Raw genomic sequence first — 13,673 nt, 5'->3', positions numbered from 1 at the left:
ACTAGCTGCATCAGGGTGTGACCCGACCAATCAGTCTTAGAAGAGCGGAAAAATCCGCTTCTGCTGAGTCCAAAAAGATGGCCACGTGGGTTCTCTTAGGGAGAGGAGGAGAGGAGGAGATAGTGGATACAGTGGATGGGCAGACTGGAAGGGCCATTTGGCTTTTATCTGCCGTCATGTTTCTAAAACTCCCCTTAGCCACTTTAACCTTTCCTCATAGGGAAGTCTTCCTGTTCCTTTTATCATTTTCATTGCCCTTCTCTATACCTTTTCTAATTCCACGTATGATGGGAAGGAATATAAAGGTAGGACAGACGAAGAAATGTTTACAGAGATTAGGAAAGCTGGAAAATATAGTATACTAATGGGTGACTTCAATTATCCACATACAAAAGAATCATTTGGATCAGTGGCGTACTAAGGGGGGGGGGGGGCGTTCCGCCCCAGGTGCATGCTCCAAGGGGGTGCACAGCTGGCCAGATCCGGAACCTCCCGCGCTGCTTCAACCGGCACTTCAGCGTGGCTACCGTACTTAGAGCAGAGTCGGCAGCCGCGCTGAAGTGAAGAAGGTCCCGCGATAACTGCGCCGTTTACCTCCTCTGTTTCGGAAGAGGTAAGTGACGTCGGGGGTGTGGGGGGGGGGGTGTGGACCGGCAGCCTCAGTCATCGCGAGATCTTGCCGCAACTAACTGCGTCTGCCGGCCCAGCCCCCTCCGAACCTCACTTAACTCTGCCATCGGAGCAGAAGCAGTCATCGCGGCATCTTTGAGATGGAGACAGAAAGGAGGTCAGGGTGGCATGAAAGGGTGTGGAGGGTGGCAAAGGGGGGTCAGGGTGTTATGGAATCATGCTGAAGGGTGACAAAGGGGGGTCAGGGTACAATGAAGTCATGCTGAAGGGTGACAAAGGAGGGTCAGGGTGGTAGGGAATCATGCTGAAGGGTGACAAAAGGGGGTCAGGATGCTATGGAATCATGCTGAAGGCTGACAAAGGGGGGTCAGGGTGGTATGGAGTCATGCTGAAGGGTGACAAAGGGGTCAGGGTGGTATGGAGTTATGCTGAAGGGTGACAAAGGGGGGTCAGGGTGGTATGGAGTCATGCTGAAGGGTGACAAAGGGGGGGGTCGGGTGGTATGGAATCATGCTGAAGGGTGACAAAGGGGGGTCAGGGTGGTATGGAATCATGGTGAAGGGTGAGAAAGGGGGTCAGGGTGGTATGGAAGCGTGGTGGATGGAGAGAAAGGGGCAGATGCTGATGGAATTGCAGGGAAAGAGACATAAGGGGGAACGATACTGCATGGAATTGGGTTGTAGGGAGAGAAAGGGGGCAGATGCTGATGGAAGTAGTGGGAAAGAGAGAGAAGGGGCAGATGATGGAAGCGGGGAGAGAGAAGAGGGCAGATGATGGAAGGAGGGGGGATGAGAGAAGGGGCAGATGATGGAAGTGGGGAGAAGGGGCAGATGATGGAAGTGCGGAGAGAGAAGAGGGCAGATGATGGAAGTGGGGAGAGAGAAGAGGGCAGATGATGGAAGGAGGGGATAAAAAAAAAGGAGGGCACATGATGGGGGAAAAGGATTGAGTTAGGGAAATACTGGAGGGGGTGAGGGAAAGAGGTGGGGAGCTGTAGGTAGACAGTAAAAAAGGAAATTGATGAGAGGGTAGCAAGAACATAATCTAGATGGATGCAGAAAATAAATTGAAAAAGGAAAATGAGGGAAGAAAGGGATTGCAGAAGAGAGGTGTGGGAGAGGGGAGAAGAAGAGAGAGATGCCAGACCAATGGGGGTGAAAGGAGAGATGGGGCATCAAAGGAGAGAAGATGCCATTTAGGGGCAGAGAGATGGCAGACAGTGGATGGAAGGAAGAGAGTAACAAGAAGATGAGGAAAGCAGAAACCACAGAAGACAAAGGTAGAAAAAAATTTCTATTTATTTATTGCTTTAGGAGACATGTGTCACTGTTTCTGTGGTGTTGCATTGTATGCAGAGTCCAGCTTCTTGCTGGTTCGATTTAACCTTTGTCTATGTATTTCTATTTTATCCCCCCTTTTACAAAACTGTGGAGCGTTTTTTAGCGCCAGTCGTGGTGGTAGCAGCTCTGATGCTCAGAATTCTATGAGCATCAGAGTTGTTACCACCGTGGCTAAAATCCACACTACAGTTTTGTAAAAGAGTGGGGGGTTAGTTTGTGATGACATATTCCATACTAGGCGAAGGTGTTTTCTGTGTTCTGTGTGTTCGAAAGACATGATTTTCTGTTAGGATTGACGGTGTAGGATTGATCTGTGCTGGTCTGGCTTGTTTAGTTTTACAATGGGTGTATTGATGTACTGCTCACTGCAATATGTAAGATGCTGCCTTTTCCTAGGTACTCATGTGTGACGTGTGGCTTGTTACTAAAAATCATGTTTTTCTTACAGATGGGGGGAGGTGTCAAAAAATGATGGGCCCCGGGTGTTACATATGCTAGGTACGCCACTGATTTGGATATCACCCAAAGCATAGCACCGCTGCCCTCAGCTAGAGCAGTAAATTAATGCAAAAGGCATATGGAAAAACATATAAAAAGCAGGGTCCAATGCACAAAAGACTTGCATTCTATCATTAGAAGAAAAAAATCCAGAGGAAATGCTGTTACTTTAGCACATAAATGAAGTGTCCAGTTCATTCAAAAATACAGTGCCTTAATACATAGTCCCAAAATTCCTAACAATCATCTGGCAGACTTAAAAATATCGCTGCTTCAGAGGAAATCTCTTGGCTTTTGTGCGTTGACTGGTGCAGTTGAAGGCGGTTTGGGCTGTTCCTCGGCACACCTGGAATTCCGCAGAACTTGCACTTCTTTACTCCCCAATATTGACTGGATAAATGTTACATCAGGGAGTGCTAGGCAGGTAAAACTTCTAGACGTCATAAATGACTGCTTCTTGGAGCAAGTGGTCCAGGAACCGACAAGAGGGGGAGCTAGTTTAGACTTAGTCCTTAGTGGAATGCAGGACATAGTACAAGAGGTAATGGTGTTGAGTCCTTTGGGAAACAGTAATCATAACATGATCAAATCTGGAGTGAAATCACTAAAAAAATCTACTTACTGTAGCAGCATTTAATTTTCAAAAGGGCGATTACAAAAATGGTTAAAAAGAAGCTATAAGGATCAGTTGCAAAGGTTAGGACTGTAAACCAGGCGTGGATGTTATTTAAAAATGCCATCCTGGAAGCCCAGTGTGTGGCACAGTGGTTAAAAGCTACAGCCTCAGCACCCTGAGGTTGTGGGTTCAAACCCATGCTGCTCCTTGTGACCCTGGGCAAGTCACTTAATCCCCCCATTGTCCCAGATACATTAGACAGATTGGGAAAAATGCTCGAATACCTGAATAAATTCATGGAAAGCATTCTGAGCTCCCCTGGGAGAATGGGATAGAAAACCGAATGAATAAATAGTGTACATTACAGGGCTTCAAAGCAGGTTTGGATAGGTTCCTAGAGGATAAGGGGATTGAGGTAGGTTATAGGAATAGTCAGGGACCATTGCACAGGTGATGGGCCTGGAGGGCCGCCGCGGGAGCGAACCGCTGGGTGGGATGGACCTCTGGTCTGACCCAGCGGAGGCAAATTCTTATGTTCTCTGATAACCAGAGCTGGTATTGTGACATCACAATGCTTCACTCCACCTATAAGAGCCAACCTCATCAGTGACGTCACAATGGCTGGATTGTCCTAGACTTGGCTCACTTTTGCTACATTTTGATTTCTAGAGCGTAACAAAGCGGGGTTATAGCTACGGCCTCTGCACCCTGAGGTTGAGGGTTCAATCCCATGCTGCTCCTCATGACCCTGGGCAAATACCCTTAATCCCCCCTTTGCCCCAGCTACATTAGAAAAACTTCAGCAACCAAGTCCTCAATACCATCGCCCCCCTAAAACTTCGCAAGAAAACCCCTCGGCCCACAAATAAATGGTTTGATGCGGATCTCTCAGCCTTAAAACGTGAAGTAAGGAAACTAGAAAGAACATGGCGTAAATCAGGGACCGACAATGACAGACTTATCTGGCGACGAAAAGTCAACGAATACAAAAAATTAATTGCCGAAAAACGCAGCAAATATTACTCCCAACTCATCAACACCCCTTCTCTAAACAGTAAAGCACTTTTCAGATTAGTCAACTCCCTTCTAGACACCGATTCATACAAACGGTCCAGCTCAGAACTCCCGCCCCCCGCAACAATCCTAGCTGACCACTTTGCCAACAAAATCCAAACTTTAAAATCATCTCTTACAACTCCCAACACCGAGACAATATTCAACCTTCCAACAATAGACACAACAAGTTCAAGGGACGACATGACCTGGAGCTCCTTTGAAAGCCCAGACTGGAGCCTTTTTCTCAAACTCTTCTCAAAATACGCCAACTCCAACTGCCTGTTAGACAACTGCCCACCTGCCATCATTAAATCCGCCCCCCCCAATTCAAAGTGGAACTCTTCAATTGGGTCACACTATGCCTGTCCACTGGTCTCTTCCCGACTGAACTCGGACACATTCTCGTATCCCCCCGCCTCAAAAACAACAAAGAACCAATCTCCTCCGCTGCTAACTATAGACCCATCGCTAGCATACCACTCTTCCAGAAACTCATGGAAGGCCTCATTAACCATGACCTCATGAACTACCTAGAAAAGTTCAACATCCTTCATGATTCTCAACCCGGCTTCCGCTCAAACCACAGCACAGAAACGGTCATAGCTGCTCTAACCAATTACCTCCTCCACCTATTCTCACTGGGCAAAAGCGCCCTCGTACTCCAATTCGACCTAAGCAGTGCTTTCGACCTGGTCGATCACGACATCATGCTCCGCTGCCTCGACTCCATCGGCATCTCCGGCCAAGTACTTAACTGGTTCTCAAGCTTCCTAACCAACCGCACTTATCAGGTCCACAGCAAAGGAACCTTCTCCCATCAATGGCGTAACTCCTGCAGAGTCCCACAAGGCTCCCCATTATCCCCCACCCTTTTCAACATTTACTTGGCCCCTCTAGCACGGATACTAGCCGACCTAAACCTTAAATCATTCATATACGCTGATGACATCACCATTATCATCCCCCTAACTTAATTCACTCAACAGACGGAACAACTCACCTCCTCTATCCTCACCAAGCTAGAACAATGGACCTCACAATTTAAACTAAAATTAAACACAGAAAATCTTCCTGGCAAGCCCTACACATAAAATAACAAACACTTCCTTGAAACTGAACGGCCTAGAATACCCCATCAACCCCACCATAAAAATACTCGGAGTCCTCCTAGATAGAAGCTTGACCTTCGAAGCCCACACCAGTGCCCAGGTCAAAAAATGCTTCTGTTCCCTCTGGAAACTTCGCACCATCAAACACCACTTCGACCACCTCTCCTTCTGTTTACTGGTCCAATCACTAATCCTAAGCATACTGGACTACTGTAATAGCATATACCTGGGAGCCTATAAAAACACCATCAAACGTCTTAGAATAGTACAAAATGCCGCTGTCTGCCTCATTTTCGGCCTCAAAAAATATGACCACGTCAGCCCCTATTACACCAAACTCCACTGGCTGCCGGTGGAGGCAAGAATCTTCTTTAAATTCGCCTGCCTCTGCTTCAAAACCTTAGCAGGCTCTTCACCAATTTACCTATCTGAGCACCTCGAAATTGCAGGCCCTTCTCGTACTCAAAATACCTACCTGTTTTCTTTTCCCTCCCTGAAGGGCTGCCTCTACAAAAAATTCCTCGACCGATCCCTAGCATTCCAAGCGGGCAAATGGAACAAATGCCTCTCAACTCTCATCTCCAATTCCCCCCCCCCCCCCTATCAAACTTTCAGGAAGTTAACTAAAACCTACCTTTTTGACAAATTCCTCTGAACGTTCTCCTCTCCTCCCTCCTCCTCCTCTGACCTCGACTCTCCCCCAGACTCTTTACCGCTGTATGTAACACTTCTATTTGTAACTCTGCTGTATGTAACTCATAGCAAACATAACTACTCCGAATATATTACCTACCTGCAAAAATTAACTTCTCCGTAAATGTATCGTCTAAAATGTAAATTTAACTTGATTGAAAAATGCATTGTCTAAAATGTTAATGTAACATTAACGAACTTGTAACTTCGCTGTAATTGTACAGTCTCTTCTTCTGTTAACCGCATAGAACTTCCATGGTAATGCGGTATACAAGAATAAAGTTATTATTATTATTATTAGATAGATTGTGAGACCTCCAGGACAGACAGGGAAAAATGCTAGAGTACCTGAATAAAATCTGAGCTCCCCTGGGAAAATGGTAGAGAAAATTGAATAAATAAAGATATATTCCACGTATCAACAAAGGTATAAAGAAGAGAAAACGAGAGCCGACATGGTTAAAAGGTGAAGTAAAAGAGGCTATTAGAACCAAAAAGCATCCTTTAAAGCAGGGGTAGGCAATTCCAGTCCTCGAGAGCTGGAGCCAGGTCAGGTTTTCAGGATATCCACAATAAATATGCATGAGATAGATTTGCATTTCAAGGAGGCAGTGCATGCAAATCCATATCATACATATTCATTGTGAATATCCTGAAAACCTGACCTCGCTCCGGCTCTCGAGGACCGGAATTGCCTACCCCTGATTTAAAGAACGGAAAAAGAATCCAAATGAAGAAAATAAGAAGAGACATAAGCACTGGCAAGTTAGATGCAAAGCATTGATAAAGAAAGCTAAGAAAGAATATGAAGAGAAATTTGCCAAAAAGACAAAAACTCAGAGCAACAACTTTTTCTGGTACATCAGAAGCAGAAACCCAGTGAGGGAATCCATTGGACCGGTGGATCATCAAGGAGCAAAAAGGGCACTCAAAGAGGATAAGGCCATAGCGGAGAGACTGAATTAATTCTTTGCTTCAGTCTTTACAGAAGAAGATGTAAGAGATCTACCTGAACCAGAAGTGGTTTTCAAGCGTAGTGATGCAGAAGAAATAAAAGAAATGTTAGTGAACATGGAAGACATACAGAGCCAAAATGAAAAGTTAAAGGATGATAAATCACCTGGACAGGATGGTACTCAAAGAACTGAACCATAAAATTGCTGATCTGCCTTTATTGATCTGCAACCTGTCACTAAAATTGTCTGTAGTACCGGAAGATTGGAGGGTGGCAAGATTACGCCAATTTTTAAAGAGAGTTCCAGGTGTGATCTGTAAAATTACAGATCAGTAAGCCTGATTCAGACAAAATAGTGGAAACTATTATTTAAAAAAATTATGGAACATGTAGACAAACATGTTTAATGGGACAGAGTCAGCACCGGTTCAGTCAAGGGAGGTCTTACCTCACCAATTTGCTTGATTTCTTTGAAGGTGTGAATAAACGTGAATAAAAGGTTGATGTAGTGTATCTAGATTTTTAGATCACTTTTGACAAAGTTCCTCATGAGAGGCTCCTGAGAAAATAAGAGAGTCATGGGACAGGAACATAGATACATAGAAACATGATGGCAGATAAAGGCCAAATAGCCCATCCAGTCGGCCCACCTGTAGAATCCACCATCTCCTCCTCTCCCTAGGAGATCTCACATGCCTATCCCACACTTTCTTAAATTCAGACACAGTCTCTGTCTCCACCACCTCTACTGAGAGACTCTTCCACGCATCACCTTAGATTACTCCGGAGCCTATCACCTCTTAACTTCATCCTAAGCCCTCTCATTGCAGAGTTTCCTTTCACTTGAAAGAGACTCAGCTCATGTGTATTTACATTACGTATCATATCTCCCCTCTCATGCATTTCCTCCAAACTATACAGATTGAGATCTCCAACTCTGTCCCCATACGCCTTATGACGAAGACCACACACCATTTTAGGAGCCTTCCTCTGGACCGACTCCATCCTTTTTATATCTTTTTGAAGGTTTGGCCTCCAGAATTGTACATAATATCCTAAATGAGGTCTCACCAGAGTCTTATACAGAGGCGTCAATACCTCCTTTTTCCTACTGGTCATACCTCTCCCTATGCAACCTAGCATCCTTCTAGCTGTGGACATTTACAGTGGCTCAGGAACCAGTGCATACGTAGGATAATCATTGATGGCATGTACAGTAAAACTTTGGATTGCGAGTTGCTTGGTGTGCGAATGTTTCGCAAGATGAGCAAAATGTTTTATAAAATTGTAATTTGATCAACGAGTGTTGCCTTGCAATACAAGTATGTATAAGCACGTCGCATCGCTGAATGCAGCACAAGCAACACAACTGAGCATAATACAAGCATGCACAGCATACGTGCAGTTTACAAGTGTGCAAAATATACATGCTATGCAGGTACGCACAATTTACGTGCAATACAAGTGCACACAATATACATGTGCCACATCAAAACTGAATGCAATACAAGTACGTACTACAGTATAGTATTTTCTATTAAAATTCTGGGGTTGTGGAACGAATCGTCTGAGTTTCCATTATTTCCTATTGGGAAATTCGCTTTGATATACGAGTGCTTTGGATTACAAGTATCCTTCTGGAATGAATTATGCTTGTAAACCAAGGTTTTACTGTATTATGTTTACAAATGTGCATATTTGAGATTCAGCCCAAACACCAGTCCAGAAAACATGTACACCACCTAAAAATACAGGTTGTTTCAACTGGGTTCATTTTATAATACATATGAAAGCACCGACTCCTACATTCCTGTAACTTTACACAAAACCGTCAGCAAACACAAAGTTACATTCAACAACATGCTGACACACACACATCTAAGAAAAACACATGTAAATCACACAAATGTTGTGCTGCCACCCCCTCCCCCCCAAATAAAAAAGAATCCCATCAGTATAAATACAGAGGGACACACTAAAATAGTGTTTCTCAACCTGTGGTACACATACCCTAGGGGGTACGCGGGCCGCCTGTTAAGGGTATGTGGGCTGCCCGCCGATTCCTCCCTGCCATCCCCTGCCCGCCCCCTGACAACTCCATTTAATTATCCCCCGTTGCTGCCGCAACTCCGGGCAGGGAAGGGCTAGGCACGTGCAACGATTGCACGCCTTCAGCCCACAAGTCTTACCCCCGATGTCAATTTTGATGTTGGAGAGAAAGTTCTGGGCCAGCCAATCGCTGCTTGGCTGGCCCGTACCTTCTCTCTGATGTCAGAATTGACGTTGGGGGGAAGGCTTGTGGGCTGTAGGCGTGTAATCGCTGATTGTGCCTGGCCCTTCTCTTCCCAGAGTTGTGGCGGTGGCGATGAATAATTAAATGGAGCTGATGGGTGGCGGGGAGCAGCGGTGGACTGGGGGAGAGGAGGAATCGGTGGCGGGTCAGCTGGGGGGCAGGCAGGCTTCAGCGCAGGTCGGCTTCGGGGGAGGGGGCATTAATAAGACAGAAGGAAGGGAGGGAGCATTAATAGGGAGGCAGTGAGGGGGAGGGGACATGAACTCTGGTCACTGAAGGAAGGGAAGGGGCATTAATAGGGAAAACAGTAAATGCTGCCCTTTTACACAAGGGAAGGAGGGAGGAAGGAGGCATTAACTTGGGACATAGGAGGGAGGGAGGTAGGGAATAGAAAGGGACAATTGTTGGGCCTGAGTGTGAGTCAGAGGGAAAGAGATGGTGCACATGGGGAAAGGAAGAGGAAAATTGGGCATAGAGTAAGGTAGAGATGCATTGGGAATAGAAGGATGAGAGAGAGAAATGTTGGATATGGTAGTGGAGAAGGAACAGAGGGATAGATTGAAGGGGATGCAAGGGAGAGGAATGTTGGGCATAGTGATGGAGGGAGAGAAGTGGAATGATGTTGGTTGAGGAATGGCATGAGGTCTGGAGGAGAGGAAGCATGCATGCATGAAGAAGAAAGAAGGAAATATTGGACGCACAGTCAGAAGGAAGTGCAACCAGAGACTCATGAAACCAGACCACAAAGGTAGGAAAAATGATTTTATTTTCAATTTAGTGATCAAAATGTGTCAGTTTTGAGAATTTATATCACCTGTATATATTTTGCACTATATTTGTCTATTTTTCTATAGTTGTTACTGAGGTGACATTGCATATTTTAAAGTCTTCTGCCTTATTCTAGCCTATTTTCGGTGTTCTATGGTTGAGATGTTTCTTTTTGGGGAGGGGTTTGTTGTGGGGTTTATAATCTAAAGTATTAGGCATATCCTGACCTCTTGCACTCTGTACTTTGCTGTATTCTTGCTTTGTATTATTAGCCTGCCTTGGTTGGGCGGGGGTTCCTGATATGGGGGTGTGATTTTGTTATTTCTTGTTTGGTTTTGCCTAATAAAGAAAAATTATACATAAAAAAATAAAGTCATCTGCCTTGAAACCCCCCCAAATATAAATGATAATTAACATTTTCTCTGCATACAGTGTGCTTTGTGTTTTTTTAAATTTTGTGGTTACCATTTTGTATTAACTAGTCTTTAAGCCCGTTACATTAACGGGTGCTAGAATAGATGTGTCTGTCTGTCTTTCTTTCTGTCTCTCTCTCTCCTTGGCCGCTGTCTGTCTTTCTGTCTCTCTCTCTCCTCGGCTGTCCACCATCACTCCTTGCCTGCTCCCCCTTTCCAGCAGTAGCGCTTTCTTTCTCTCTCTCTCCCCTTGGCTACTGTCTGTCTGTCTTTGATTCTTTCTGTCTCTCTCTCTCCTTGGCCCCTGTGTCTGTCTGTCTGTTTTTCTTTCTTTCTATCTCTCTCCTTGGCCCCTGAGTCTGTCTGTCTTTCTTTCTTTCTGTCTCTCTCCTTGGCCGCTGTCTGTCTCTCTGGCCCCTGTCTGTCTATCATTCTTTCTGTCTGTGTCTCTCCCTGGCCCCTCGTCTGTCTGTCTCTCTCTGTTGCGCCATGCCTGCCTGTCTCTCCGAAGCCCCCTTCTGTCTCCCCCCCAGAGCAAACCAAGATTCTGCCTGCTCCCCAGCACACCCCTCCCCCCAAAGCAGCCCCCTTTCCCTTTCCCCCTCCACTTCCCTATGTAGCAGTAGCAGCCGGACGCCTCACAACACCCGCACCCTGTCCGCCTCATCCAGGCCGAAGGACACCCTCCTGCTGTTGCTCTCGCCACCACCTATCACCGCCGCACGCGTTGCAAGCCACTGCACGTGCCGCAAATCTAACACAGCCACGAAGGCAAAAATCACGGAGGCAGGGATCACGCCATTGTAAGTGTGTATGCGTGCTTAGGGTTTTATTATGGAGGATAAGGTTTTATTGCATGTAAATGAAAAATGGATGGAAGAAATTGCATTACAATTAGTATTATTATTATGGGATGGAGTCAGGGGCGGATTTTGGGTGGGGGTACTCGGCTTGAAAAGGTTGAAAAACACTGCACTAAAACACTGTCACACCAGTCCCTGAAAAAGCTCTTACCTTGTACACACACCTCCTGCTGAGAGCAAAGTCTCCGGTCAAATAAGCAACCTGGAAAGAGGAGGGGAGGGAGAGAAAGAAAGAAAGAGGGAGAAGACAGAAATGGAAGAGGAGGATAGGAAAAGAAAGAAAGGGAATGAAGAGGAAATTAAAAAGAGAAAGGGAAGACAACAGGAAAAAGGAGAGATGAGAGACAAGGCACAGACAAACGGATAAAGAGGAGGAAAGGAAGAACAAAGGGAGAGAAGATGGGAGAGAAAGGAAAGAGGAACGAGGACAAAAAGAGGAAAAGGCAACAGTGAAGGAGGAAAGAAGACAGAGCAAAGAAAAGGAAAAAGTAGAAAAAGCGAGAGCAGGAGGGAGATTGGAAATGGAGGAAGTAAAGAGAAGATGGATGGGGGAGGGAAAGAGCAGAGACATGTTAGTTACTGTATGCCTAGTTTAGGTCACAAAAATAAAAGAGAATAATTAAGGAAAGCCGCAAGAGAGAAAGAAGGGCATAATCAAAAAAAGTCTAAGTCCTCTTTTGGCCTAAGGCTCTAAACGTTGAAAGTAGAAGCAGTGAAAATGTCCATTATCAAAAAAAATGTCCAAAAGGAAGGTTTTTTTTGAAAATGGCCTGACTCTATGTTCAGCTGTTTAAACGCCCAGACCACCACTATGTCTACACTTACTACATATAATGAACCCCAAAAAAGCCTAAGTCCAAAGCGCCCAATACAAGAGCTTTTAGGCGAAGAAGGAGCCAGTCCTTCGCCTAAAAGCTGGATTCTGTAACTGGTGTCTGTCAAAGAGAACACCAGTTACAGAATTCACCCCCACCCCCACCCCAGCAACGATGGCGGCAGGAGAGACGGTTCATCTCCCCTGCCGCAATAACGATCCCGAAGTGCTGTCAACCGTGGCACTTCGGATCACAATTGCGGCAGGAGAGATAGCCAATCTCTCCTGCCGAGATCCATCACTTCTCGACACGACCAGGGCAGGAGGGAGCCCAAGCCCTCCTGCCCAAAGAACCGCCACCACGCCGACGCTTCTCCTCTTTTGGCACTAATGACAGTACACCAAGTAAGAATTGTCGGTTGATCTTGTGTTATAAATCCGTTTTTCAGAAGTGCCTTGATACAATGTTGTAATTGGAACCAACAAAAGAACTGAGTTGGGAGGAGCTCATATAGTTCTGATAGGGTAGCGAAATCTGTAATCTGCTTGTCGGTTATTAACTGTGATAAGGACCATATTCCAGCTTTGATCCGGGATTTCCATCTAATATAATAAAGCCCTAGCCGCGCATGCGCACTCCCACCTGCGTGCTCCTGCTTTCTGTGAGCTATAGGTCTCTTGCAGGTAGGAGTGTGCATGCGCGCCTAGCTGTGCCAGTGGCTTGCCTACTCTCCACCTCGTGCAGTCCGAAAATAATGCCCTACAGCCCGAAGTTTATTTTAAACTTAGAACACGCCACGACGGCTCTTCCCACGAGCCACTCCTGTGACGGAGAAGGCTTCCGACACAGGCGCGATCGTGAGAGAAGCCAGCCGGCACCCTCGAACCCAAAACTGTGTCAACGGGACCGCGGGAAGGGGGGGCGGCAAGGGACTAAGGGAGCCACGGCACTATCCTGTCGGCTCCCAGACACAACCTACTCCTCCTGCGGCCCGGACAACGAACTCCACAGATGCAGTGTGGGCAAAACCAGCTCCCTGCGGCCCAGCAGAGGCCCCGCGCCAGAGTGCGTCTGCAAACTATGCAGAAGTCAGCTCCCAAATACCACCAGCACCAGACGGAAATAGATATGGTAAAGGGGAAATGGGATCTTGAATATGGTTAGATAAAAGCAAGGGAGAAGGGCTACTGCTGGACAGAGGGAGCAGGGAAAGGGTACTACTGGACAGGGGGGAGGTAAAAGCAAGGGAGAAGGGCTACTGCTGGACAGGGGGAGCATGGAAAGGGTACTACTGGACGGGGAGGAGGTAAAAGCAAGGGAGAAGGGCTATTCCTGGACAGGGGGAGTATGGAAAGGGTACTACTGGACAGGGGGGGGGGTAAAAGAAAGGGAGAAGGGCTACTGCTGGACAGGGAGAGCAGGGAAAGGGTACTACTGGACAGGGGGGAGGTAAAAGCAAGGGAGAAGGGCTACTGCTGGACAGGGGGAGCATGGAAAGGGTACTACTGGACAGGGGGGAGGTAAAAGCAAGGGAGAAGGGCAACTGCTGGACAGGGGGAGCATGGAAGGGTACTATTGGACAGGGGGGAGGTAAAAGCAAGGGAGAAGGGCTACTGCTGGACAG

General features: G+C 46.4%; 1 protein-coding gene across 2 annotated transcripts in view; it reads right to left on the bottom strand.

The window, feature by feature from the left end:
• The window catches only part of PTPRN (protein tyrosine phosphatase receptor type N), a 152,934-nt gene that overhangs the window by 120,507 nt on the left and 18,754 nt on the right, over window positions 1–13,673 (bottom strand). Inside the window, exon 2 of one of the 2 annotated variants that reach the window (XM_033946754.1) lies at window positions 11,386–11,436. The exons of the other annotated variant lie outside the window; for it this stretch is intronic. Within the exon in view, the coding sequence (XP_033802645.1) occupies window positions 11,386–11,436 (51 nt within the window). The remainder of the gene's footprint in view (window positions 1–11,385; window positions 11,437–13,673) is intronic. 2 annotated transcript variants of the gene reach the window in all.

Source organism: Geotrypetes seraphini, chromosome 5 (genome assembly GCF_902459505.1).
Source record: "Geotrypetes seraphini chromosome 5, aGeoSer1.1, whole genome shotgun sequence".
Lineage (NCBI taxonomy): Eukaryota > Metazoa > Chordata > Amphibia > Gymnophiona > Dermophiidae > Geotrypetes > Geotrypetes seraphini.
The sequence above is the reverse complement of the archived record's forward strand: the minus strand, read 5'-3'. Positions and strand labels throughout refer to the sequence as shown.